Raw genomic sequence first — 27375 nt, 5'->3', positions numbered from 1 at the left:
TGCCCCCTGTCTCCACCCACTTTTTCCTTCCTCCTGTGTGCTGGGAGCAGCTCCTCGGCAAGACTTGTCACCCCTCACACTTCCTTCCGGGAAGACTCCTGAGCCCCCGAGTCTGACCTTGCAGGTGGCCGTGAGAAAAACAAAGGGCAGAAAACCATCTTGCATGGCCCCCTACCCCCTCCCAGGAGCTCCTTCCTTGGGACCCACTCTGGGGGCTGAGCAGAGCCTGCCCCAGCTGACTCGGGCGGCGCGGGGCAGGAGCAGACGCGCGGGCAGGCTCTCCTGTTCAGGAAGCGCTGCTGCAGGTCTGCGGTCCTGGCGGCATGGGCTCTTTTCCCCGTCTGCCCAATGACTTGCCCAAGGTCATGGTTAGCAAGTTCTAGGGCTAGAGTTGAGAATACCAAGAAATTGGAAACCATAGAAAGGTTCAAAAATAGAGAAATGGTTTGATTCATTAGATTACATCAAATTGGGAATACTATGCACATATTCAAGTCGTGTCTTCTAACAATTTTAATAGCATGGGGAAAGGTTCGTAACAGGTTAAATGTAAAAAGCAGAAGCCCTGGCTGGTGTAGCTCAGTGGATTGAGTGCGGGCTGCGAACCAAAGTGTTGCAGGTTCGATTCCCAGTTAGGGCACAAGCCTGGGTTGCAGGCCATGACCCCCAGCAACCGCACATTGATGTCTCTCTCTCTCTCTCTTTCTCCCTCCCTTCCCTCTCTAAAAATAAATAAATAAAATCTTTAAAAAAAATAAAAAGCGGGACACAGAGTCTGATCTCTACTTTGTGATAGAGATGGGTTTACTGGCAAACATACAGACAAATAAACCACCCCCCCAGCCCTGCTGCCCACAGGTGTCCCGTGTGGAGGGGACAGAGAGGCACACACCGACCGGAAGGCGGCTGCACCCCGGGACCCCACCTGGGACCCCACCTGTGAATGCCATTTCAGTGAGATGTGACAGTGAGCAGCAGAAGAATCAGAGTGTTGCCAGTAGGTGGTGTTTATAAAGTTTTTATTTTCCATTTTCTTAAAAATAACATTTGATTTCCATTATGCATGTGCGGAGTGTACTGATTTCCTTAGGCGGAGTAGTAGGCAGGTAAGGACAGCACGAGGCAGGGGCCCACGTGGGGGCGGGGCTCGGTGTGCGGGTGGGGCCTGGGGAGCGGGGAGGGGGTGATCCACGGGACGCTCGGGTGCCCACCAGTGCGCACACACGGTCTAACACTTTGTTTTTCAGTTTTTTAAAAGACATCTAAAATTACTGAGAGATACAGTTTCAGCACTTAAATATACAGACGGAAATCCAAGCACTTGAACACGATTCTTAACTCTAAGCTCAGTTATTGCACATGACACAGTTTAATTTAAGTAGCTTCAGGCTATAAAGCAGCTTGCTCTGCTTGGGACTTCCTTGGGATGTCCGAGTCCCCTTCGCACCCCGAGGGGCCCCTCCCTGTCACCCCTGCCAGCCCACAGCCTCGCGCCCGTGCCAGGTGTCCGCAGACTAGCCGTTCCTTCTCCCTAAGGGCTGAGGGTGCGGCTGCGGTGAAATGGAGGTTCCCGAGTTGACCCCAATGGACCCGCCCACTCAGAGGTGAGTGGGAAGCAGATGCGGCTCGTGAAAGGCTGAGTGAGCGGCCTGCCCACTAAAACTAGACAGGCTGGCAGGAGGAAAGAAGGGTGACCACTGACCCCATAAGGTCACAGCCCCAGTGGGACCATAGGGGCCATCGTGATAGCCCATCACACTCTCATCAACGGCTCCTCCCCCTCCTGCTTCCCGAGCCCCGCTCCCCGCTGCGCTGCCTCCCCCATCCCCCTGGGACCCCCTTTGAGTGTCTCTCAAGGCACATTTGTTCTCTCCAACTCCAACCTACCCCTCTTAGACACGCCCATCTCTCCCAGCACCCACCGGATAGGAGGTCTTAGGCAGCTTCAGGACCACAAGAAACTCTTAAAATTCTGGTTGAGCTCTTTTCAAGGCAGCCCTAATTCCACTGCCTGCATAACCCAGGGGGATGGGAACAGGATGGACAGAGGACATCCAAGTAGAGGGGCACAGGAGGGGCCAGGTGGTGGGCAGCTCGGGCAAGGGCATGAATCCAAGGAGCTGAGGGAGGCCCCCCCTGCACCCCTGCTCACGGGGAACCCACAGCGTGCCGAGGAGAGGTCCCCGGGAGGCCCGCAGCCCACTGGGAACAAGCTGCTTTGTCTGGCTTTGGGGGGCTCAGTCTCAAGAGTAGGGTGAATAGCAGTGTGGAGGCTCCAGACACAGGGCAAGGCTGGACTCCTGAGTCCACCAGGGTCCAGTTCAGCGCCTTTTGCTTTCTTTCTACAACATATTTACAAGGTCATAACAACGTGCACAACCAGAAGACCCAGAGACACAGAGAGAGTATCCCCCGCCCAATGGAGAGGAGGGTAACAGTGAGGGGGAAGGGCGCCCCTTCCTCCCCCGGCCCTGCCCCCCCAGAACACCTCAGTGTCCTCAACAGCTGCCCCCAGGAGGACATTCCAGAAGCCTGAGCTGGGGCAGAGGAAGAGACAGACAGACTTCAATCCTGGCAAGGGCAGGAAGTTTCAAGTAGCTCCGAGTGAGAGAAGGGGCTGCTCAGAGAGCAGAGGGCTGGCCTGAAGGACATTTCCCTGACCTGAGCTGAGCTGGGGACCAGCGGGAGGATGTGGGAGGACAGGGAAGGGGAGCGGGGACACGGGACTCAGGGGATCTGGAACAGCGTGACACCTTAATGATCAGAACCTGTGCTGCAGAGTGAGAAGTGGTTTTTATGGGGCTAACTGGAGTGTCATTACTTTCCCCGAGAGAAGACTTGGAAGATGTGAATTCCAGGGTGGCGGCAAGGGGCAGACTGCGGGAGGTTCTTCCATCAAGTCCAACAGATGCGGCGGGTGCTGCAGAAGCTGGGGAGACCCGGGCCAGGGCCTAGTGCGGGGAACCTCACCAGGTGGGGACCCCACAACTTGCCACCCACCCAGCATGTCGGGTGCCCCTCCTCACATTCCAGGCTTCAAGGGATGGTCCCTAGTGTCACACAAAGTGTGCACACGCACACACACACACACACACACTCTCTCACACACACTCACACTGCCTGCACCATGCACTGAAGGGCATCAGAGGCCCAAGCCTGGTAAGGGATTCTTCACCCTTGGGGCTAGGGATTTGCTTCCCGAGGGAGGACTAGACAGGTTGGGAGGGATGGGCACCTTCTCATCCAGCCTAGCTCCCTCCTGGTAAAGAGATTTGGGGGAACAGTGAGGTGTGGCCTCAGGGCCTGGCTGTCCCAGTCCCTCCCCTCTGACTTTGCACAACCCCAGAACACTCCCTTCAGAGCTCGGAGAAGCCCCTCCACTACAGCAGCCTCAGGGGACCCCCAGAGGGGACAAAGCAAATGCCAGGAACTGAGGAGTGAGGCTGGAAATGTTCATGGCCCAGAAGCACCTCCCCCCTGAAGAGGCGAGATGGAGAAAGGTCAAGGTCTCTGCTGCAGGTTTCCTTTGCTCTTCCTTCACAGAGTCTCAGGAAGAACCCTTTCTATGGCCTGCGCGGGAGAGGGCATTCACTAAGGGGTCAGGGAGGAGTTGGAGGTGGGGGCACACGTAGGCCCCAGTAAAGACCCAGGCTCTTCACCTGCTGCTGCCTGACCCTCAGGCTCCCAGAGCGGACCGGGGCACCACAGCAAGGGGGGCGGGGCAGACAGGGCACCTAATGTGGCCAGGCACAGCTCACTTACATAACAGCCACCCACTGCCCCCAAGGAAATGGCCCCCACCGAAGACCCACAGAAAGAGGCTGGACTGTTCTTTCATCCAGGGCTGCCCCGTCTGGGTGTGTGGGGCAGCATCTCCTGCCCGTCAACACCCCCCCCCCCACACCAAGCAGCACGGTGAGGCCTCCCTCCCCGTGTCTCAGCTTGTGTCTCCAGCTCTTTCCTGGCCACCTCGGTCACACTGGCTTGGGCAAGGAACGTTTCTCTAGTGCCACAGAGCCCCGAAAAGGGAAAGGGCTTGCTGGGGTGGGCGTCCTGGCCCGTCTCATCTGAGGCTGGTGGGGCGGTCACAGCCAAACTGGTCGAGCTTTGGGAAGACCCCAGCCAGCAGAGAGCTCCTTGGCCTCCCTCCCCTCTGCAGTGGGGACAGGCCAGCAGACCAGAGCTTGGCCCCAGAGCGGGAGGAAGCAGGGCAGGCCGGGGCGGGAGGAGTCAGGGCTGGCTGAGCTGAGGGTGGCCAATCAGGACACGGGTGTGAGGGCAGGCCTGGATGCAGCCAGGGGACATGGTGGAGGGGCGTCTCGTTTCATCAACGTTGACCTTTCAGTGGGCGTACGTATGTGAGAAGGTGCGTATTTGAAAACAACAAATGGAAAGAAAATAACTACAAGGAGGCCAAAGGTCTTTGGGTGACACTCTGCCAGGAGCAGTATGGACCAAGGACATGTTTGTCAGTGCATGCTACACACACGCACACACACGCACGCACACGCACACAAGCACAAACAGGCATTCCTATGTCCCACAGGCGTGCCGGGCACACTCCCACCCCCACTCCTCCTGCTGAAGCCAGGGCCCTCCCAGTTGTATCACCCGCATCCGCCCACAAGCTGCCTGCTGCTCTCCAGGTCTCCGCTGGCCGGTCCCCCTGCCCCGCGCCTGAGGACCATCTACCAGATGTAGCCTCCGTCGTCGGCCTCGCCCGCCTCGCCCTCCTCCTCCTCGGCCTCTTCACCCGCTTCCTCCGCTTCCTCGGTCTCCTTCTCCTCCTCGTCCTCCCAGCCGACACCACTCCCAAAGTCCCCCGAGAAGCCCACGATGTCGTCTGTGAGGTGAACAAGCCAGGGTCAGGCTAGGACCCTGCTGGCCGCCTCTCCCCACGGCCAGCTGGGGATCACCCACCACACGGGGCCCCACGCAGGTCCTCCCAGCGGGTCAGAGCCCCGCGCTGCCGCCCGGCCCTTACCGCAGTCGGGGCTTCCGCTGGTGCGGGTGCCGGTCAGCTCCAGGCCCAGCTGGTCCACACACCAGCAGTCGCCGCTGCTCTGGTCGCACTGCGTCTTCCGGTAGTAGCCGTCCTCGTCGCAGCTCGGGATGAAGACTCCTGGGTGGGGGAGGACCCGGCGGGGTCAGAGCCGGGGCCTACAGGTACCGGCTCTTTGGGGAGGTAGCCCTGGAGCCTTGGACACGGGCAGGGGCCAGACCCCACCAGCCAAGCCCCAGCCAACCAACAAGCCTGGACGCCGGTGTCTCTTCCGGCTGCACTGACTGGGGGTGAGGAAACCCACCCCCCTGAATGACCCGCTCGGGCCCGTGCCAGGTCCCTTTGGCCTCCACCGCGTCCTCGGCTCGGTGGCTCTTGTCTTGTCGGACGGCCAGTCTGATCTCCTCGCACTCAATGCCCTCCGCCCACGGCGGCCCCCCACCCTGGCTGTCCCCGGCTGGCAGTGCCCAGGCTTCTCCTCTTGGCCCCTCTGACTCTGACCTGCCCTCGGGGCCCACCCACTTTCCCTCAGGCTCCGAACCGCTGCCCCTCCGTCCACTCAACAGGCATCTTCTGTGACAACCACTCTGGGGACCCAGAGATAGACTCTGCCCACTTAGGGGGCTGGGACACACACAGAAATGATAACACCAGGCCCCAAGGATGGGCACGCGAAGGCTCGGCAAGCGTGCTTGGGAATACGGAGGAAAGAGGGTCACGATGGCTTCCTGGCAGAAGTGGCGCTCGAGTCCACCCCTGAAGGCCACTGGGCTCTCAGTCCACGTGGGTTTGCAGCTTGATTCCATGCGCCGGACTCATCAGCCCAGGTGCACTCCCAGGTACACACGCCCAGGTGCATGTCCAGGTGCTCTCAAGAAGCCATGAGGCCCCACGTGACCTGCCTCTCAGACCTCTGTCCCCACAACAACCACATTCCAGCCACACGAGGCCTTTCTTTCTGCCCCCCAAAGACTCCTAGTGCTTTCCTGCCCTCAGCTCTGCACTTGGCTGGCTCGCTCTCCTCCCTCTGGGCTCCCCTTGGAAGCCAGCGCCTCAGAGAGGCCTTTGCTGAGCCCCAGGTTAACTCGTGTCTACCTGAGTGCTCCCTCAGCACCACACATATGCTGGTCCCCACAGGTGGTGCTGCCCTCTCCGGTGTGCGGGGCTCCCCAGGGCATCTGTGCGCTCTGCGAGGCCAGGGCCCCGGTCTGCGCTGGCCATCCGCTCTGACCTGCTCTGGTTTGTTGTTGTTTCTCGGGGCTGAGTGGTGAGTGTCTGCTCTGGGGAGCCTCACCCAAGCTCTGCACTCGCCACTGCGGGACTGAATAAAGTGCAGGGTTCTGGGAACCTCCGGTATCCTGGCCTCTAGCTCCGACACTGCCGGGACAAATGAGCGCTGAGACACTTACTGAGGGCTGGGTGGGCGTCCCTGCCCCACCACGAGGGAGTCTTCTTGGGCCAGGTCTCCTCTGGGCTCAGCATCCCCCCTAATGCCCAGGGGCTGGGCCCTCTGGGTCTCAGGGGGACCCTGGGGCACCCATCCCGTCTCCTCCTCTGAGCCCAGCTCAGACCCTCACCTGGCTTCTTCTTGGCAGCCTCCTGGATCTGGATGCGCTCCAGCTCCACCAGGCAGGGGGGCTCTGCAGGGAGAGAAGCAGCCTGTGGTGGGGCTGTCCCGTGGGGTGGTGGGATTCACTCTGCCCCCTTCCTCGTGCTTACAGACCCAGGCAGGGGGCTCTGCAAGATGCAATAGCTGGGCTTAGATCTGGAGCTGCCCCACGGTGGTGGGGAGGTGCACTGACCCCTTTAATGTCCCCAAAACTGACGCAGGGACACCACGAGACAAAGCACCCAGGCTCCAACTCGGGGAGGCCAGGCCATGGCTGTGGGGTCAGGCTGAGTTTCCCAAAAAGCCCAGGGCTCTCTGAGGGTGTGGGTGACCCAAGGGGTGAGTAAATAGAATTCAAAACAGGGGTGAACACACACACTGCCCAGGGGCAGAGGCCCCACAGGGAACATAAGACAAGAGAGGATGTTAGCTGGAAGCCTGAAAATAACTGGCAGCCGAATCTAAGTCATCTGTGACCTTGAGAAGTCCCCTCGCCCTTCCCAGCTGGAGGCCTGGCTGCTGGTATGATGTGGTCTGTCCCCAGGCTCCTGCCCACGAAGGCTGGAGCACAGAATCGACAGAGTGGGCTCCAGGGGCCTGGAGAGTAAAGGTGAGGGAGCGAAGCAGAGAGCTGGCAGGCCGGGCAGTTAGGGGCGAGAAGACTGATCAGAAGACCTTGTTTGGCAGAGGGGTTTGTCATTTACACAGTGCTCGCACCCAGACTTTCTCAGTCCATCCTCACAACCGTCTCTGAGGTAGGCACTGTTACCTCTCAATTCAGATGAGGAACCGAACTCAGAAAGGTTCAGGTACCTGCCCAGGGTCCCAAACCAGCATGTGGTAAAGCTCTAGCAGGAGCCTGAGCCTTGAGCCACGGATGCGATACTACTCTTACCCCGCAACCACCTCCGGGGCCGGGTGGCGCAGCAGGGCCCAACCCGAGGGTTGCACCGGGCAACTGACCCCTGGGGCCTCAGTTTCCTCACCAATGACAGTTGCCACTTGGCCATGATCTCTAAGCACATGTCCAGCTGAGGTTCAGGGTATATAAAGCCAGCAAATGATACAATATCTTGAAGGCTAATGATCACCTACATAATCATGTATTTGGGGCAAATGATGGGAGATGAGCCCAAAAGTGAAATCACAGAAAAAGCCAAAACAGCTTTAGCTTCAGGACCTGCCAGCCCCTTCCAAGGCCCTCCAAAGGTCCCTAGAAATGTTACATTTGTAGTGTTTCATACTCTGTCTTTAGGAAGGCTTCCAACTGTACATAAGCTTCAGGACCCACACTATCTGGGTCCACCTCGCAGCCTGCCAAGGGAGTTTAAGAGTTGGCTTCACTGAGCGAGTGCAGGAAGTGGGTGAGCTGGGCAAGTTTTCGGACAAGATAGGAGCCACCCGGCCTCCTAAAGAGACCCCGGAGCAAGGGGCAGAGCCCCGGAGGGCCAGGGGCCACACTCACTTTCCCTCCAGAAGCAAAAGCACCACTCGGCGGTGGAGACACGGCCATCCTTGTAGGTGTCGCAGGAGTTGAAGAAAGGGCGGATGCAGACCTCGTACTTGTCCAGGTTGATGGCGGCCAGCTCCATCTGGTCCAGGAAGAGGTCAGCACTGGTGTCCAGCTTGGAGAACATCCAGCCAATGGAGTCCTTGCAGCTGGCCCCCAGGCTCTTGTCCAGGCCTGGGGAGATGACCAAGGTTCCGACACGCCCAAGGTAAAGAGCCCCATCCATCTGTCCATCCACCCTTCACCTTTCCACCAGCCCCAGCCCTCTGTTCAGGGTCAGCTCCATCTCCCTGCCTCTACCTAGGACTGCACCTAAACCATTCAAAACTCTGCTTGAAAGCCCTTCAGAGAAAGTAATTCCTTACCTTCCCTTGGCTACATTTCAGGGTCTTTGCTCCCCCCACCTATTTTAAGAAGTTCTTCCTATCAGCTAACCCGAATCCCTTCCATCTGGTTGAAGCCTACTGTCCCTGGCCCTTGGGTTTAGGCTCTTTTAGAGGCTCGGAGTCTGGCAGGAGGAAGGACAAGGTGGGTTTGACCCAGGGCACACCTGTCTCCCCATCTCCCTCCCCGCAACCCCTGGGCTGAGCAACCAGCTCCAGTACCGCTGGCCGGGCTGGCCCCGCTGCTGGTGGAGCCGTTCTGCTTGGAGTTCTCATGCAGGAGCTGGAACCAGTCCCGCAACCGGTCCCCCAGGTCGGCCAGGTCCTGACCCGTGCAGGTCTCTGCAGAACAGCAGGGGGTGGAGGGGGAGGGGGAGTGAAGTAGCAAGCATGATCTTAGCTTGGGATGATGCCCTACAGGCCTGGATGCCACAGGAAGGGAAGTCAGAAGTTAGAGGCTCCCTCTCCCATCTTCTTCCTCCCCCTCACTCCCCAGCACTAAAGACCCGCAGCACGGCTCTCTGTGGCTGAGGCCCAAGCCCTCCTGGTCTGTGATGGGGTGGGGACCCCAAGCCAGTCCCTGTTTTTGCCACTTCTCCCGTGCCGCTCTGCAAACCTCCCTTGCCAACCTGAAGCCCTGGCAGGGAGGCCCACCCCACCCCATCCTGGCAGTGGCCCAGAGCTCCGTTTTACCCGGTTTGTCATCGGTGGTGGAGGTGGTGGCCTGCTCCGTGGGGCAAGGGCAGGGGCTCTCACACCTCACCGTCAGCTGCTTGTTGCTTAGGCAAGCCTGCTGTTCCAGCTTACACTGCACAAGGCGAAACATCAGGTTGTCAGGTTGGTGGGTGACAGGGCCTCACCCCAGGGGGCCCTGCAGCTGGGGACACCCACGTGACAGGAGGGCAGTCCCATGAACAGCCCACCTGGTCCCTCTGGTGGCCACAGGTGCAAAGTACAAGGGGCAGTACACCCAAGAAGAGAGTTCTAACAATCTAATGCGCCCCTGAACCCCACTCTGCACATTTATCTTTCCCAGGATGCCCTCCTCCTCATCCCCTCACCTCCAGCCACCCACCTGCCCCTTTTAACTATTGCTCACCCACTCCGTGTCCTCAAGACCCCTCTCTCAACAGCCTTTCCACAGTTATCTCCCTGGGCTTTGCTCATCCCCCTTGATAACAAACAGCTACCAGCTATTAAACATCTGCTAACTCCTGGGCCTTTACTGATAAAGCCAGCTGCTGAGAGAGGCTCATCTCGTCCTTGCCTTTAACGCCTTTTCCCCTGGTGGCATCTGGTTTCTCCCTGTGGGGTGGCCACTAATGAGAGGCAGGTCATAGCACCGTTACAGCATCATCCCGCCTGCTCTCCTTCAGCTCTGGGAGGGAGGGATTGTGTTTCTTGTGCTCAGCAGAGAACGTGGGAGCTCAGAGAGGCCCAGGGACTGGCCGGAGGCCACAGGGCAGTGATGGAAACCGGACCTCCCGATGTCCTCCCTCTACCTTCCCACAGGACAGCACCATGACCCCTCAGAACACAGCTTCCTGCCCTCGGGAGCGTGACACAGCACTCTGCTCCCACTCCTGCTACTCCCACGACCTCTGTCTGTCCCCCTCAGTTCTCCATACCCTGCCCGCTGCCACGAGCAGCTCCTGGTCTCAGCCTCTTGCTTTATTCTCTCTCCCCACTCCCTCCCGTAAACGGGTGACTTTATCACCCACTGCGGGGTGGAGTGGGGGGGCTTGTCCTTAAATCTGCATGTCACCCCCAAAGCATTCTTAAGCTCTAGAGCCCAACCCAAGCTAGCAACCATGCCCCCAAACTCCCTACTCTTCACTGCCGTTGGAAGCATTCACAATTAGCACCTGCACTTCTGTGGCATTTTAAAGTTTATTAAATGCTTTCACAAATATTGTATCATTTACTCCTCACAAAAATCCCATAAGGTAGGAGTTCCTTCCCCCAACCTATTCTTCCTTCCCACGTTGTCACCTCGGGGATGGTACTTCCTCCTGCCCCAGAATGCCCGGACTTGCTGCTGAGCACCAGCCCCTCCGTGTGGGATCTGCCTGTGGGAAGCTCCGTCCTTCCCCCCCAGCCACCGAATCACAGATCTCCTTCCTTCCTTCCACAGCCCTTGGTACTCTTGGGAGGCCCTTGCCTCCTTTCATCTAACTGGCAGTGACCTGGACCCCTGCCTCCTCCAGGCCCCACCCCCTATCTGCACCTGCCTGGGGTCAAGGGCAAGGTCTGGTTCACTCTCAGGTAGCCCTAGCCCAAGGCTCAGGCATCCCTACTCCGATGGGCCACATTGCAGGCACTGATGCAGCCCTTCCGGCCCCACCTCTGCACTGGGAGTCCCTGGCTGGCTGTTCAGTTTAGTCCTCTCTGTTCCTGCGGCCTCAAGTACACCACACCCCCACCCCACACCCCCCGCCAGGGTCCCTCACCACCGAGCTGTACGTGTGGCCATCAGAGCCACAGACGGAGGCCAGCTGGGCCATGTGACAGGGCTTGCAGGCGGGATCTCTGTTTGCATGGAGTTTCAGGGCAGGCTGCTTGATCCTACAGAAGAGAGGGTGGGGAAGGCAAAAGGGCAGAGGTGAAATGAGGGAAGGTCAGGGAAAGAGAAGGTTCAGGAAAACGGATCCAAGAAGCTGGTCCTAGCAACCTATAGTAGATGCAGCTGTCCCCCTAACCTGGCCACCCTCCCCCTCACCTCCAGCCAGACCCTCCCCAGCTCACAAGGGCGGGACCACGCGAGCAGGGTCTAGACTCCCAGACTCCCAGCCTCCCTTCCGGGCTGCAGAGTCAGCAGGGCCCTCCAGCAGCAGCTCCAGGTCCCACTGCGAGATGTGAAAGAGGGCCACTTGTGGCTGAAGCGGTCGGACCAAATCTGGGGCTGCGCACTGAGGGCCCACAGGCCGTGTCTGGCGTGCAGGCTCATTGTACTTGGCCACCAAAGTTTTTTGGTTTTAGTTGAGCTGTTTGCCAACATAGACACAATGGAAGAGCTCACGTAGAAACCCGGATCCCTGGCCTTTCTCAGTGATCTGGAAGAAATGGCATCCGGGCCCATACTCCCCCGTGGCCCCCGTCAGCCAGTGCCCCTTTCCACAGGGCCGGGGCTCACCGGCGCGGCCCGTCACTGAGCTCTCTCCAAAACTTACATTACCTGCCAGGCTCCTGTGGGCACCTGAAACTGTAACCGAAGTCTCTGGGCTCTGTTCTATGATTCAGGAAAAGAGGGGAGGGAACTGGGACCTTTCTTAGGGGTCTCAGCACCAGGCAGGTGCTTGTCCTTGGACTAGGGTTAAGGCTTCAAATGCCCCTCCTCCCTCCCCTCCTCCAGGAGCCTCAGAAGCTTCAACCTTAAATATTTCATGAAGTCATTGTGTGTCGGAGCTGGAAGGAGCCTCAAGCTATCTGGGCCAACCTATTTGTCTTGCAGATATGGACACGAAGGCCCTAAGAGGCGCTGTGACTTTCCCAAGGTCCCATACGTCTGGGAACAGATCTCTCACAGTGTGGTGGCTTTAAATTAGTCCACACATTCCCTGAAACCCCTCCCTTCCAAAGATGGAGCTGCAGTCCCCTCCTCTAGATGGTGGCAGCACTTATGACTCGCCCCTAACAAGTGCAAGTGGCCAGAGTAATAATGCGCAATTTCCGAGACTGGGTCACAGATGACGTGTGGCTTCCTCCTTGCTCTCCCTCTCCTGCAAATGACTCAGCTCAGGGTGAGCCAGCTGCCGTGTTGTGAGGACCTGCAAGCATCCCTGAGGAGAGGTCCACATGACCAAGAACACAGGCCGCCAGCCCGCAGCTGTGTCAGAGCTTGGGAGAGACCCCTGTAGCCCCAGTCCAGCCTTTGGATGATGCAGCACCACCACCCCACCCCCAGCATATCACACCCTGAGCCAGAACCATCTGACAGAACCGTCTGGATTCCTGACCCTTGGAAAACGTGAGACAGTGCACGTTTGCCATTTTAAGACACGCAGTTTGAGGTAGTCTGTTTCACAGCAACAGCTGACTGGCACGTGGGAGAGGGTCAGCTGAGCCCTCGCTCTGTAAGCAGAGCCTCTCCGGGGCTGCCACCTGCCCCAGTCCCTCACCTGTGCTCCAGCTTCTTGCGGCTGATACACATGGCCCGCTGGAAACCCTGGGCGATGCACACCTTGTGACGGCTGCACTTCACCTTCTGGCAGGGGTCCTTGGTGGTGTCCAGGGCTGCAGGGACACACGATCAGAGCTCCGGTCAGCTGGGAGTCAGTGCTAGAGATCTCAGGACCCCCAGCCCCATTTCGGGGCTCGGAAGCCCCTCTCTCCAGCAGCTCTTAATGACCAGAGCTCCTCAGCTCCTTGGCTGCCCAAGGAGCCCGCAAGGCCAGGGTGAGGACTTGCCCTCTGGCCTCAAGTCTTGATGGGTGTCAGTCACATTCCCTGACCTGGGCGGGGCACGTTACCTTCATCTCCTTGCTGATTGTCCTCCCAACTCTTGATGTAGTCATCCTGGGGAAGGACAGTGAGGGGGAGGGGAGAGGGAAGGGTCAAGATTTAGGTCTCAGAGTGGGTCCAACTCCAGGGCCAGGGAGGGAAGCGGGCCAGGCTTGCACATATAAATTCCCACCATCTTGGTGGCTGCCCAGATGACCCCCATCCACCCAGGGCCTGCCAGCTGCCTCCCCCAGACCTCTGTCCTGAAAACTCATGTCCAGAATCCCTTCCAGCTTTTCCCATAAGCTCGTTATCCTCCCTCCCACCCCACTGCCCCCAATCCCACACTGGATGCTGCAGGCAGAAGTCAGGTGGGGGCACAACGAGAGAGGAGGGGAGAGGGGGGCCCCAGGCAGTACTCACCTCCACCTCCTGGGGATCAGGAAGCAACGCCCGGAAAGGAAGCGGGAGGAGAGAGGGAGAGATGGGGATTTCAGTGAGGCCCACCCTCCGACCACGTGACCCCAGGGCTCTCTCAGCCTCGTGGCACCGCTGGGGGCGCTGCATGATGGCCTTGGAGTGCTGTGGTCTCTGACCCCCAGAGCTACCAACTGGAGGACAGCATTCCTCACCGCAGACAGCTGAAGACCAGGGCCCACTGAGGGCTGGCCTGAAGAGCTGCAGGGGTGAAACCCACAGCACTGAGAGGGTGAGGCCCATCTTCCTCCTCTAGGCCCTGAAACTGTTCCCAGTGGCCCAGCCCTGTCCCCACCATGAGGACAAATGTCTGAGGGGCCCACGCTTCCTGGGAAAAGTGATTCTCACGCCTGTTCTCTGGACATCCCAGAAACACTGCTCTCTCCCTTTGCTAGGGGGCCCCCCTTGGCCATCCCCTCCGCTGACACACGCCCACCAGTGAGTGAGGTGGAAAGGCGACCTCCCCTCTAGGCTGCGCTATTTGCACTCAGGTCTGACTCTCCTGCAGAGTCCACCTGGTCACTGAGAGAAAGGGGGTCGCAGTCCCTCCAAATGCCAATGGTTACCATACATAGTCCAGCTGCAAATACTGAGATGCAGAGGATCCTACACCGGCCGTCTGAGGCCATCTGGCCAAGCCCCCTCTGCATACGGCAGAGGCCGGAAAGCCCAGAGACAGGAAATGACCTGCCGCAGGTCTCACCACCGCAGAGCCGAGGTCTCCTGGCTCCCAGCACAGACCCCTCTTCGGGCTACAACACAGCCTCCGGGACACAAGCACAAGGGAGACTACTGCCCACGAGCGGCCGGAGACAGAGCAGCCCGCACCCAGCCCGGCTTGCTGGCGTGAAACCACGAACATGTCTGGTTTTCCTACTTTCCTCTCTGGAGTGGTGGCACTGCGGAAAACCGGCAAACAGCTCCCAGGGTGCTCCTGCTGGAAGCTCTGCCAGGCGGGCAGAAGAAGGGCTTCTCAGGACTGGCGGCCGGCAGTGCCAAGAAGCCAGCTGCCGGCCTCCTCTGGACAGAGGTAGAGGGGTGTGAGGAGCCACACATAACCACCCCTCTCATCCCGAGTCCCACCCACCCAGCACTCAGAGCAGTGCAGGGGTGCGGTGGGGTGGGGGGAAGGGCCAGATGACTGTCAGGCCCAGGGTTCCAGCATCCCAGGGCTGCAACACGGGGTCTGCAGTGGGCACAACAGAGGGCATCCACAACTGCTTTGACAGCCCCGGGGCTCTCAAGCCTCCCCTGGGGTTGACTAGCAGCAGGGGAAGAGGCAGGGGCAGGGGCCGCATCACCATGGCCTTGCAGGCAAAGGCCAGAAAGTGGCCAGGGCCGAGCAGGACATTGGGATGTCCAAGCAGCCAAAGTCCCACAGTCCTTGAGCCCAGGAGCAGGCAGGAGGAAAGTCTCAGAAGCAGCCTCCAGGGAACCTGGCCTGGGTGGCTCCCTGGGCACCGGAGAGACCAGCCCCAGTGCCTACCCAGTTCCACAGGGCGTGGCCTGGGCCCTCCTCAGCCCCCGAGGAAGCTTCTAAGGAGACCACAGGACACAGAACTGAGGCACAATTTCCCCTGGCCCTTCCTCTCCAGAAACTCCTTAGGATAGAGGGGTCTTCTCCTGGTGTCCACTCCACCCCAGACAGGAAGTGGAGGCCGAGTGTTTGAGTGGCTGAGGCAAGTATAAGGACTGGCCTCCACCAAGTTGGGGTCTTCCTGGCGGCTCCATCATTCCCTGGGAGGGGGTGGGCACGAAGAGGACAGGCGAAGTGGCTGGTGTGAGTCACCTGCCTCCAGGCAGCAAGGTCTGTATGCCCGGCCCACCGACCCTGCACCTGAACTGGAATAGGGCGGGGGCCTGTGTGTCGGCCAAGGGCCTCCATGCCTGCTCACCCCACACTCTCACCCTACCCTCCCACCTCAACCTCCAACCAGCCTGCAAGCAGGAGCCTTTGGGACTCAGTACAAAGTGGGTTCTTGAAGGTCAAGATCAAGAATTTCTGATTAGAAACTCAAGGGAAAATAGGGTGGGGGAAGAGGAGTTTTGAGAAAGGAGATTTCACCATTAAGCTCCTCTGTTAGAGCCCTGATAGGGAGCCATTGCCACCCACCCCCAACCCCTCCCCAATTCATCCTGCAGGGACTGAGGCCTTTCTGGATACAAGAGCTGTCCTCCATTACAGCTGAGCTCTCTACCCACTCCAGGGGCAGGCGGAGGGAGGCCCGAGTGGTCCTGGACCGCAGGACCCTCACTCCCAGGAGGATGGGAACGGTGGACCAGAGAGGCATGAGGACGGGGCCCCAGAGTCACACAGAGTCCCAGCGCTGCCCTTGCCAGCTCATGCTGGGCACACGCCCTGACCTCCAGGAGCTCAGCACCCATCTTCTGGGACTACTTAGTGATTAAAGAGGATGGCGCCTGTGAAGTGCTTTTTGTCCAAAAAGCACTCAACAAACAACAGCTGTCACAGAAGAGACCATGAGCTTCGGGGAGAGGAAACGGTGGAGAGTGAGGGAGCAGGCAGGAAGAGGCCACAACAGGAGCCCCCGACGTGAAGAAGAGAGAGGCCACCCCAGGGGAGCAGAGACCAGTGGGATGTGAGGAGAGTCTCCCCAAGGGGTCTGCAGGGAAGGGGCATGTGGAAGTCCTGCAGGCAGCACAGGGGCAGAGCCCAGGGACACACTCGGGGGGTGGGGGGCCCCTGAGGTCGGATGTGGGCTGGCCCCTCTATACGCTGAAAAAGAGGCGTTTGCTGGCAAGTGGAACTGTGCCTTTCAGGTGGCAGTGTCTACTCGTGGCACCCAGTGGGCTCAGTAGCCGTTGTGAGAAATGGTCTGATTTCTTCCCAGGAGAAGGAGGTCCAGTTCTGTCCTGGTTCCGCTGACAGGTAGAGGGTGTTTTCCCCGAGAGAAAAGGATTGATTCTAGGGCTAGGGCCAGGACGGGAGGGAGATGGGTCACAGGCCAAAGGCCAAAGTTCTGGGCAAAGGACGAGTCTGTCTATTTCCCTGGTTGGCTCACCTGGTCAGTCCGGCAGGCTGCGACCACCCCTGTGCACAGCACGGGGCAGACCCATGGGAAAACTGTGGTGCTTTTAAATTAAATTAAGTCCTCTCCAAATGTTTTTACGGTATGTGCCTGTCTTCCTTTACCCTCACAGCCCTGTTAAGCAGGCAGGACCCATTAGAATCAGCCCCATAAAGAAGTAAGAACACTGAGGCTCAGAGAGACAGAGCAGCAGGCCAGGGGTCCCAAGACAGATGAGACAGTGAGCCGAGACTCTCTGACTGGGCCGACGGGCCGGCCCCACACCCCACCTTATAGGTAGGGAGGTCTCTCACTGAGAGAGGAACAGTCTTGCACTGAAAAGGGGGCAGGGAGGTGTGCAGGACGTTGGACCCAAAATACGCTCTAAACCTGGCTTGTTGTGTGGCCTCAGCAGGTCACTCCCCATCCCAGATTAAGAGCCCTCTGTGCCACGCGGGAACCTCTCAGCTACGGCCACACAGGAGAATCGCGCGAGAGCTTCTTCAACCATCCACTGCCCAGCACCAGCTGAGCCCTCTGCAGTCTCCGGGGGTGGCTCCGGCGAGCTTCCGCTGGGGCGGAGCGGGCTGCTGAGTGCGCCCACTGCCGCGGGTCTGAGGGCCTTCCGGCTCCGCACGTTCTGTCTAACGCTCTTCTTATCTTCTCTGGCGTCTTCACCTCTCACGCAGGGCCTCAGGGGTGAAAAAGCAGCGAGTCTCTCCCTCTGAGGGCGCCTCTCACACAGCACAGATGCTCAGTGCCCAAGGGACAGGCTGACTCACTGGACCCCCGTCTCCTGACCTCCTGACTGTCGAGTCCAGGCCTTTCCCTTTGGAGCGCACATCACACCGCCCTCTCCAGTCCTTGGGCATCAAGCCAAAAATCTGCCCCGTCCTCATCTCTCCGCTCTAGCCTGCCTTCCCCTTCGCCACACCCTTCACTCCCACCTCCCCAGCCCCGGCCCCAGCCTCAGCCAGCGCAGCGTCTCCTCAGGGGTCTCCCTGCACCCTTCCATCCTCCACACTGTTGCAGCCACAGGGGTCTTTCTAGAACACAATTCTGGCCACGTCTCTCCCCCCTTAAAAAAACCCTTCACTGAACATATACTATGCTCTCATTCTGAAAAAAAGTTTAAACAAGGGAGTAGGTAAAAAGAATTTATACCAAATTGTTAAGTCATTTCTTCTATGGGGGGTAGGAATACAGAGAATTTTAGCATCTTTCTGCCTTTTTCCAAGTTTCCAAATTTTCTACAACATGAAAATGTTTTACTTTTTTAAAAAAAAATATTTATTTATTTAGAGGGGAAGGGAGGGAGAGAGGGATAAAAACATCAATGTGTGATTGCTTCTCACACGCCCCCTACTGGGGGCCTGGCCTGCAACCCAGGCATGTGCCTTGACTAGGAATCAAACCAGCAACACTTTGGTTCATAGGTCAGCACTCAATCCACTGCGCCACACCAGTCAGCGCTATGTTTTACTTTTTTAACGAAGGGAAAAACCACCATAAATCTATTTGGAAACCCTCACTGGTTCCCTGCCACCTACAGAAGAAAGTCTACCTTCCCAGGCCATGTCCCTCCAGTGGCTGCTTCGGCGAGGCAGGCCTGGGCATAGCCTTCCTCCCTGTGTGGAATGTGCATCTGCATCCGGCCCGAGGCCTCCTTCCCTTCATCATTTAAAACCCATTCAGTCGCCAGCTTCCCTAACCTGCCCCATATCCAGTTTTCCTTCAGGCCAAAGGCGCCTGGTAGAAGTTAATTATTCCTCCGCTGACACGAGCAATGTTGGCACTCCTGCACTGTTTAGATGGTCAGTGTCTTGAGGGCAGAGACCACATGAAAGTCATCTGTCTGTGCCTAGCCCCTAGCATACAGAAAAAACACTACTTATAACAGGTAACACCTTTCCAGCAATTACCATGTGCCAGGCATTGTACTAAGCACTTTGCATTCATCACCTCATTTACTCTTCACGACAACCTAAGAGAAAAATCACTATTATTATTATTATTATTATTCCCATTTCTCAGGTGATAAAATCGAGGCTTGGAGAGGTTAAGGGACTTATTCAGGATCCCACATCAATTGCACAGCAGAAGAGTGCTGGTAGCCCCGGAAGTGTGGTTCCCGAATCTGTGCCTGTAACCAGGACTCAGCACTGCTCCATACATTTTGGCAGGTCAAGGAGGTCCCCAGCCCATGGGGTTTCTCAGAGGACACCAGCTGTTTCGACCCCCTGGGGCAAGGAGCCCTGTGGCGAGAGAGGAGGGACTGACAGTGGTGGGAGAAGACACCCAGGGGCCCCCCTTCTGCAGGCACTTTCCAGAAATCCCTTCACACGCCCCTGGTTCTGCTAGTTTGGAGCCAACCCATCTCCTGCTTTGATCTTTGCGGTTCAGTCCAGTTGCCATGGAGACGGGGCCCACCGTGCCAAGCTGGGGGAGAGCTGGTGGTGGTGGTGGTGGTGGTGAGTGCGCAGGCCTAGCCGGGCTTAGGGGCACATGCTGGGTGTTTCCAAGCACTGTTTACTTCCTGTCATTTTAATTAGCACCCAAATCACCCGCTCACTTCACAGCTTGAATTAACCCAGTCTCTCCCAGCCTCCCCATCTCGTGGAGAGGAGATACAGCAGTAAATGGAGCAAAGGAAGAGCAGCCCGCCAAGGCCCGGACTTACTGGACTAAAACCCACCCACTGGGCAAATCTCTGCCCGCCTCTTTGCTGCACAATGCGGTGGGGAGACTGACCCCCACCGTGGAATCAGAACGCGGGGCTGCGGCCGGGCCCCGCCTTCACCTGCCAGCCCGACCTCGGCTGCCGCGTCCCGCCCCCACTTCCTGGTCTGTGCGTGAGAGGTCGCCCTGCCGTCCTCCCTGGGCTTCACAGGGACCCGGGACAGTAATGCCCTGTACACGGGCAGCTCTGTACTTTCAAAAGCCACCAAAGGCCACTGAAGCCGCTTCTCTGGAGCACAAGGTGGAGGCCTGGGGCGGGGGGGGAGGGCAAGATGTGCTCTGGGGTCGCATGGGTGCAGTGGGCCTCAAGTAGTTTTTTAAAAAAATTACTGAATTTACTGGGGTGACATTGGTTAATAAAATTATACAGGGATCAAGTGTACAGTTCTATAATACACCATCTGTGTATATCGTGTGTGTGTTCCCCAACGCAAGTGAAGCCTCCTTCCGTCACCATTTACCTCCCTCCACCCTCTCCCGCCTCCCCCACTCCCTTCAAACAGAGCCTCTGACGTGGCCTCTAAATGAGGACCTACCACCAGAGGTGCCCCGATGGGGCTCAAAGAGGTTCATCATGAGCCTTTAAATAAACCACAACTTTTATAACCCTTTTATTGCATTTCTTAATTTTTTAATTCATCAAGAACCTCTAACACGGGAAAGAGGCCAAGCCGCTCTCAACCTCTGATAGGCCCTGTGCCTGGCTTTATTCCTGCCTCCTTCCTCAGCAGGAAGCCTTCCAGGAGCCCAGCACCCAGGGAAGGCCCAGGGTGACTTGCTGCCGGGGACCCCTCCTGCTCCTCCCTGCAAACAGCCAGGGGAGCACAGAGTGAGGGACCCAGGAAGGAATGAGGCGGGGCTGATCGGGGGCTGCCTGGGTTCCTTCTCAGCTGAGGACTGACACCCCCATCACAGGCTGGGCAGAAGGCATTTGAGGAGGCAGTGCCCTCCGTGTGGAGGAGGGTGGGAACAGGGCAGTCATTAAATGTTTGCTCCTCTCTCAGAGGGCGCAGCAGAGGCTGTTAGGCCTGGACAAATAGAGGGAGACAGGTACCTGGCAGGCCCCCTGCCTCTTGCTTCCTCTCCCCCCAGAGGAATTCCCTTGGAGGGCAAAAATGTTCGAGTCACTCCCTACATGCCAGGAGCTCTTCCTGGCCTCAGGCATGCCTGCACCAGCACCCTCCCCAGGCTCCCTGGGCCTGACCTCTCCCGAGACTCCAGGGGCATCCAGGGCCACTCCCCCAGTCCTTGGGTTCTGCTCCAGGCAGAGGCCCCCCAGGCTGAGAACACGGGAGCTGCCTCAGATCTTCGTTTCCCTTCTGGAGCATGAGTAGGGGGCAGGATTTCAATCCCAGGGATCTCGAGTTGTGGCAAGGGGGAGAATGAGTTCTCAGGTCCTTGCCCTCTCTGGGTCTATTTCTCTATCTACACAATGTGGGGGCTTAGTGCTTCGTGCTTACTGCTGCCGAGGCTCCATGGTTCTGGTCCCCTGCCCCCTCCAAAATGAGAACTCTGAGGAGAGGGGGAAGGAGTCTGAATGAGTTCAGACCCTTACGTGTCCTCGATCTGTGCAAGGGAACAAGGGATCAGGGAAGGAGCCAGAAGGCGGCTTCCAGGCAGAGGTAAGACACTGGCCAGGCCTGGCTTGTCCTTCCTGTAGCCTTGACCTCTTCTCAGATGTCTGGGAAGAGGGCAGGAAGCACAGGGTGCCCTATTTGGGGAACCTGTTCCCCAGAAGGAGCACAGGTCTGAGGTGTGCCTGGCCTGCTGTGGGTGCACTGAGGATGAGGCTGGCGGGTTCTGAGCCCCCCACTCCCTAGGAGAAAGGGGGAAGCTGGCTGCAGTCCAGCCCAGACCCACAGACACAAAGGCTAAAGGACAGGAAGACAAGGGGGACAAAATCCCTTTATGGGATCATTCACTCCCTTATACTACAAGTAAATCTTTTGCAAATCAGGGTGTTAGGGGTCTAGTTTGACTGTCCCAACCTTTTGGGGCCCAGAAAGAGGAAGGACTATCCCTGAATAACCAGCATGGCTCAGTCCAGAGCCCCAGCTCCGCCTTGGCCCTCTGCTGCCTGAACCCGCAGTGCTGTTACCTCCAGGGAGGGGCTCGGATGAGGATTAGGTGAGATCCTTCCTGGCTCTCACATTCCACAGGGCGTGCAGGTGCGGTGAGTCCCCGCCCAGCACACAAACGCCATGGGCAGTGCTCTGAGGACAGGGTGGTAGGGTGCACCGAGCAGTCTGTTACCAGACCCTGCCCTCAGGACTCACCCTGGGGCGTGCGTGCCAAACACGCATTAAAAATACCAACAGGAGGACTTTTGAGATACAAGCCCACAGTGTGAGGCCACGAGGCAGCACCAAACTCATGTGCCCAGTGACTTTATGGCCAATAAATACTGCAGGGGCCCTGAGAAAGGAGCCACACCTCCAACTGAATTCTGGCCGAGCCTCAGGGGGTCAGAGGCTGTCCCATGTCAAGAACCACATCACCCCAAAGCCCGCAGCAGGCACAGGTCTGCCCACAAGTTGGACTCAGTGGTGTCTAAACTCCGCACCCAGGCCCCTGCCTGGGCACACATTCTCCTTGTTTCCAACCCCAGGAAGACGCATGTCACACCTGCAATGAACAGGTACCGGAGCGGTGTGCCCATCCCCAGCCTGGAGTTTGCCTCAAGATGCTACTAAGCCCCATTTCTTAGGTTTTCCAGTCTCTAGCTGATCCGTGTCCTACCCTGATACAGTCACAGATGCTTCCTCAGGAGCAAAAGGAAAATCCCTGATTTAAACCCAAAGACTTGCTGCCCTGCGTGGCAGGGGTGGAGGGGGTAGGCGGGAACACCCGCGGGTGCAGGGGCTGTTAGCGGGTTCCAGCGCATTTCCCAGAGTCACGGGCCAGCCAGGGCTCGGTAGAGGACTCTGTTTAGCCTGCTCGTTAAACCAACTGGAAAATCAAGGGCCGGACAAGAGAAGAGGCTCCCCCGAGGCCACACAGTTGGCTCTGTCCTCTCACAAGAAGACAGGCTGCGTGAGCTCCCTGTGCCCTTGGGTAGGATAGAGTTCCTCCACTCCTCCAGCCAGCCGCCTGACCTTCTGGAGCACGGGAGGGGGTGGTGTTGGCTTTCTCTCCGCTTCAGTCCAGCTGGAAGATGAGAGGAGCACACAGCATCCTCTCTAGACAGAGTGCTCTTCTCCCCCTCTCTTCCCAAGACTGGGAACCCTGTCGGGTGTTCAAGAGTGAGTCCCTCACCGCGGTGACACCATTCTGGGAGATGCCACCCCGCTTCAATGTGAGAGAAGATTCAAAACCAGGGTGGAAGAGGAGGTTAGGGGAGGACCCCAGTTAGGGAATCCATTCTGACCCTGTTTGGGTTTCTCACAGAGCCACACTTACCAGCAAACAGCTGTGCGGTTGGTTCATCCCCACACTTGCATTGGTTTAGGTGGGTGGGGCAGGGGTGCCTGTAAGGAAGCACCTTTGTGGCTAAATCTTGCAACTGACCTACTAGGCGATCATACAAACATGAGGACCCTGAGTAGTCAGCAGGCAGTATTTCCCTGGGCCAGGGCGCGGGCCCACGATGTGGCCCTGGCATCTAGGAGGTACTTAGATCCGCGGTGAATGAGTGAGTTGGTGGACACACGTCCACACCTTTCTCGTGGAGACCAAGGCACGGTGTGGGCCAGCCCCAGAAACGGTGAGCCACCTGGTGGTTTTGGCGGGGCTGGAGAGTGTTGCCTGGAACAGGTGCCCTCAGGCCTCCAACAAGATGCCGCCATGTTCATGCACTCATCTCAGTCTCCTCGACTGAACCTGAAGCTCAGGGAGGTTATGTGATGTACCCGGCATCACGTCTCCAGCTAGGCGCGGAGACAGAACCTGAACCCAGGCCTTCTGGCTGCGGGATCAGCACTCTCCAGGCTCCCTGCACTCCTGCCTCGCCTGGGAGAACAGCTGCCTTAGGAGCATCGCTAGGCCACAGGCTGGGGAGCAGGCTGGTGGCAGGCTGCCGCAGACAGGGAGGGCTCTGGCCCCCCTTCCTAGGAGGTGCTGCTCCTGCCCAGGACATCCTTGAGACCCACAGGACACAAGCCAGGCTGAACTCTTCCTTCCCATTTTCACTGAAGATTAGGCCTAGAGTTCCCTGAAAAGCAGAGTTGAATTAGACACCCTGGGTTCATACTCCAGCTGCGCCACTTACTAGCTATGTGTCCTATGAGTATTTAACTTCTCTGTGCCTCCATTTCTTCAACCACAACATGGGTGGGCTATAAAGTAATCATAACCAGGGGCAACACATGTCAAGTGCTGGCTGCAGGGAACCACAGATACAAGCACTCACTGCACTCAGTGGTTCGACAGGTATTCGCTGTGTGCCTCCGGGGCACCAGGCACAGTGCTAGACACTCATAAATATCATGCAAATGTAATGGAAGTAGTGTACAAGGTAGAGGAGAGCCGGAGAAGAAAAAGAACAGTCAGAGCTGCTTAGCCGGGCTCTTGGAGTTGCCGGAAGAATGCTGTGTAATGGGCCTGTCTCCTCTCCACTGTCCATCCCTAACTCTGAGGCCCCAGATGCTTTGTCCCAAAACCTGCAGTAAAATCCCAGCCGGTTCTGTAGGCGAGCAGGGCTCTGTGAAGCCCAAGCCTGCCCAGGGCAGGGTTCAGCTGGATCACAACCTCCCTTTCTCCCCTGACATGAAATTCCCTCCTCCCAGGCATTGGGAGAGAGCTGCCCAGGCACAGGATATGAAAGCCCTGTGCCCTCTGCAGGGGAGGATTACTCTCCTGGTATCCCAGCCTCCACTATAATCCTAGTGCTCAGAGAAAGAATGCTAAGCTGAACTCCCCGATGACCAGCTCAGGCCAATCCCATGTCGAAACAGCTGCCTACGCTGTCCTCCTCTTCCTCGTTCTCCTGACCCCTTCAACCTGACTCCCTCAATCGCCCCCTCAATTCAGCCAACACCATTTGATGAGACCTGTCTCTTCCCTATACATCGACTCCTCTATCCTGTTCCCTAAGAATATTCCATTCTCTTGCTTGCCTACCTTCCAAATCTCACGCCATTTTGTGATTGATTATGAATAAGGTTCTGGCCCAACTTGACAACACCTTAAAGGTTCAAACGAAGAAACTCCTATCTCCCCTTTGAGGAGCCAGTGAGCTTATTTTCAAGAAGGCTAGCCCAACAAAGTGCACATAAAGCCTGGTGCTGCCGTGCCCAGCCAGGGCGCCTCCAGCCCTTAGAGTGGGAAGTGGGGCCTCTGCTAACACAGGAGGGACGAAAAGCGTCTGTAGCGCTGGCTGAGCCCGTGTACAGACTGTGCACAATTCCAGGGGGTGCCGTTCACACTGTGGCATCCCTAAAGTTATGCAATGCAGCGGCTCTGAGCTAGCAGCTTCCTGCCTTTCTGCAAAAGCTGCCGACAGATCCCCAGAGCCAGACCCTTCTGCACAGCCTTCCTGGACCCTGTCCTCCTGCAGCCTTAAACCGGGTTTTAGAGGAAATCTGCCCTATATGAAAGCCCAAGGCCACCCAAATCAGTACATGCCCTGCAGCTTTCCATGAATCCTGTGGGGACAGGTCCTGCCTTTCTTCTGATGAGCTTGGGAGGAAGGGGGAAGTTGCTGGCACCGATACAGGAAGACAGGTGGGCAGCCCTGTGCCAGGGGTCAAGCAGCCAATCATTTATCCTCACCCGCAGAGTTGGCCATTGGAAGCAGGTGGAAGAAGGGAGGTGGGGAGGCATCTTTTATTTTTAAACCTTTATTGTTCTAATTAAATATTTCTTTTCCCTCTGACCTTCACCAGTCCCGTTCAGACCATCCAACAGCCAGTGTGTCTGAGGGAGGCCTGGACCAGTGACACATGGATTCTGGATGGGCCAGTCTGCTGCCTCCTCCTTGCTGCTGTGGCCAGTCTGCTTCCCAGGCAGCCACAGGAGACTGCAGCTAATCTGTGCTGGGCCCGCTGGGGCCTGGAAAAAGGCCTGGCTGGAGCTCCACTCCGCCTTGACCAGATGAGCCGTGGGTGGGGCAAATCTCCCACTCAGGGGCCCAGGCCACCCTCCCGAGGCCCCGGCATTATATGAGTCCTGATGAATTACAGCCTACCAGTAAGACTTGGGAGAGAAACAGTCACTTCTCTCGGATGAAAAGATCTGTATCTCTCTGCCTCTTCCCATCACGGGGCTGGATGTCATATGAAGTGTGTGTGTTTTAAACACATTTGTATGAACTTCTGGATGCAGGCAATTTAAAGAGATGAGAAAGGTCACCATGGGCCTTGTACTAAGGGGTGCGATGAGGGCTTTTGGCAAATGAGGAGCAAGAACTGGGATCGTGAAGAGGGTTTCTGGGAACTGGCATCAGAGAGCACAACATCGCTGGGACCAGCAACTGTCTCCTCTGACGGTGCAGGGGCCCATCCTCGGGCCCATCCTCCACCTCACCCTCCTCCCACACTCCCTTTTCTGGGTCCCAGCCACGCCCTCTGCCCTCCACTCCTCACTCTCACTTCCCCGGCTGGGAACTCAGCCTCCGGTTTCCCCTCTGATCTACAGGTGCCCGTAAACAAAGTGCTGCAGCGACGCCGCCACCTCTTCCGCAGCCACCTCCCCAACCCCCACCCCGCAAAGTTCCTCCCAAGGTTAAGCTGGGTTCGGGCAGCAGTCCGAAAAGGGCCCCCAGGCCCAGCGTCTGGGCTTTACGCTCTGCTTTTTGAGCACACGGGTCTACGGAGTCTTTTCTCTGGATCGGAAACGCTCCCCCAGCTCAGGGTTGGGCTCCCCCGTGAAAGGCTGGTCCAGGAAAACCAGCCTCCATTTGTGCTCACGCTGCTCTGCATGGGCACCCCAGACCTGCTCTGGAGACCACCCGGGGTGGCCTCGGGTATTTTCATCGCCATCGCCCGTCCCCCTCCCCCACCATGAACACGCCTTTCACCGTCTTGCTTTAGGATTGCCAGGACCCTCCTCGCCCCCCCAAACTCAAAGCCCCGGCAGTGGGCCCAGTCCCCTTCTGTGCGTCCAAAGCCCAAGATGGGAGCAGAGGGCACTCTCGCAAGACGATGCTGTCGTCCCCACCAGCCCCACCCAGACCTGCCCCTTCTGCAGTGCCCTGTAATTGGAGCCTGCAGCATCTACTCAGCTAGGTGCACGCCCCTGGGGGCGATTCACCAAAGAAGGGGGCAGGGGAAGCAGGTCCAAAGTCCAGCCGCAGCCAGGACCTCCGCCCCTCAGTCCCGCACCCCCCAACCCTGGCATCCCGCATTCCTCTCAGCACCCCGCCTCGGGGGGTGGAGAGACCCCATGCGAGCCGGGGGGACCCGGGGAGGGGACGCTGGTCAGTGAGGGCGAGGACTGTCCGGTGGGTGCACGTTGTTTACTCGCGGTGCAGTTAGCTGGCTGTGCTGCGGGGGCCTCTGGCTGCGAAGCGTCCCCGCCCCGCCCCGCGCGGGGGTCTCGGCTCCGAAGCAGCCTCCCCAAACCCATGGCCCTAGCCCTCGGCTCCAGTGGCCCTGTAGACTCACGTCTCGGAAGCGATTCCAGTCCTTGATCTTGCCGCTGTACTGAGAGATGGACGACAGCCATTGCTCATCCTCCATGAAATTGCCGGGGGTCTCGCCCTCCTTGATCCCTTTGGCGTCGCTTTCAGCCAAGGCCGCCGCCACGAGGAGGAGCAGCAGCGGCAGCGCCAGGCGCCCGCAGCCCGGGGCACGCATCTTGGTCTGGGTTCGACCCGGGGGGTCTTGACTTCTGCAGTATTTTAATGCCTTTTCTCCCACCCCGCGGTAGTCGAAGCAAACGCTGTCGTCTTCCTCAGCCCGTCTTCTGCGTGGTGACTCTGGTGACAGTCAGATAGTGGGTCGCGGCTGAGATGTGACCTGGTTAGGAGATGCACTCGTCTGAAAAAGCCCAGCGCTGGACGCGAGAGGAAGAGAGAGTCAGAGAGGCTGCGCCAACAGGGGCCGTGTCTGTAACTGTAGCATCAGCATCACGTTTGACATCATCATACCTGGTTTAAAAAAAAAACAAAACGGAGGGGGTAGATTTCAAAGGGAGGCGCTAGATGAGAGCGGCCAACGCCACCCAGCCGCAGCAGAGCCCAGCCCAACCCAGAACTCAGGGAGTTGCAATCTGGGAATCCAAACAGGAGGCGTCTCTGCTGTCTTTCC

The 27375-nt window shown here is 58.0% G+C and overlaps 1 protein-coding gene across 1 annotated transcript; it reads right to left on the bottom strand.

Moving 5' to 3' along the window:
- Positions 1 to 1002: 1002 nt before the first annotated feature.
- Positions 1003 to 27236, bottom strand: SPOCK2 (SPARC (osteonectin), cwcv and kazal like domains proteoglycan 2). The gene is made up of 11 exons (XM_028511409.2): positions 26731 to 27236; positions 13368 to 13376; positions 12974 to 13019; positions 12623 to 12737; positions 10955 to 11069; positions 9198 to 9312; positions 8727 to 8846; positions 8077 to 8295; positions 6580 to 6642; positions 4985 to 5122; positions 1003 to 4843 (listed from the first exon to the last, which is right to left on the bottom strand). The coding sequence occupies exons 1-11, from the start codon at positions 26920 to 26922 to the stop codon at positions 4689 to 4691; spliced, it is 1287 nt and encodes a 428-aa protein (XP_028367210.1). The 5' UTR covers positions 26923 to 27236; the 3' UTR covers positions 1003 to 4688.
- Between the last annotated feature and the right edge of the window lie 139 nt (positions 27237 to 27375).

This window comes from Phyllostomus discolor, chromosome 5, assembly GCF_004126475.2.
Source record: "Phyllostomus discolor isolate MPI-MPIP mPhyDis1 chromosome 5, mPhyDis1.pri.v3, whole genome shotgun sequence".
In the NCBI taxonomy this organism is placed as follows: domain Eukaryota; kingdom Metazoa; phylum Chordata; class Mammalia; order Chiroptera; family Phyllostomidae; genus Phyllostomus; species Phyllostomus discolor.
The sequence above is the reverse complement of the archived record's forward strand: the minus strand, read 5'-3'. Positions and strand labels throughout refer to the sequence as shown.

What these genes read in the sequence shown, in the direction of transcription:
- SPOCK2 (XM_028511409.2), bottom strand. Translation starts at nt 26,922, where the DNA reads ATGCGTGCCCCGGGCTGCGGGCGCCTGGCGCTGCCGCTGCTGCTCCTC. An exon ending in CGCAAGAAGCTGGAGCACAG is followed by an intron (nt 11,070 to 12,622) that starts GTGAGGGACTGG and finishes TCTCTTCTGTAG; the next exon opens with GATCAAGCAGCCTGCCCTGA. An exon ending in CGGGGCCAGCCCGGCCAGCG is followed by an intron (nt 8,296 to 8,726) that starts GTACTGGAGCTG and finishes TCATCTCCCCAG; the next exon opens with GCCTGGACAAGAGCCTGGGG.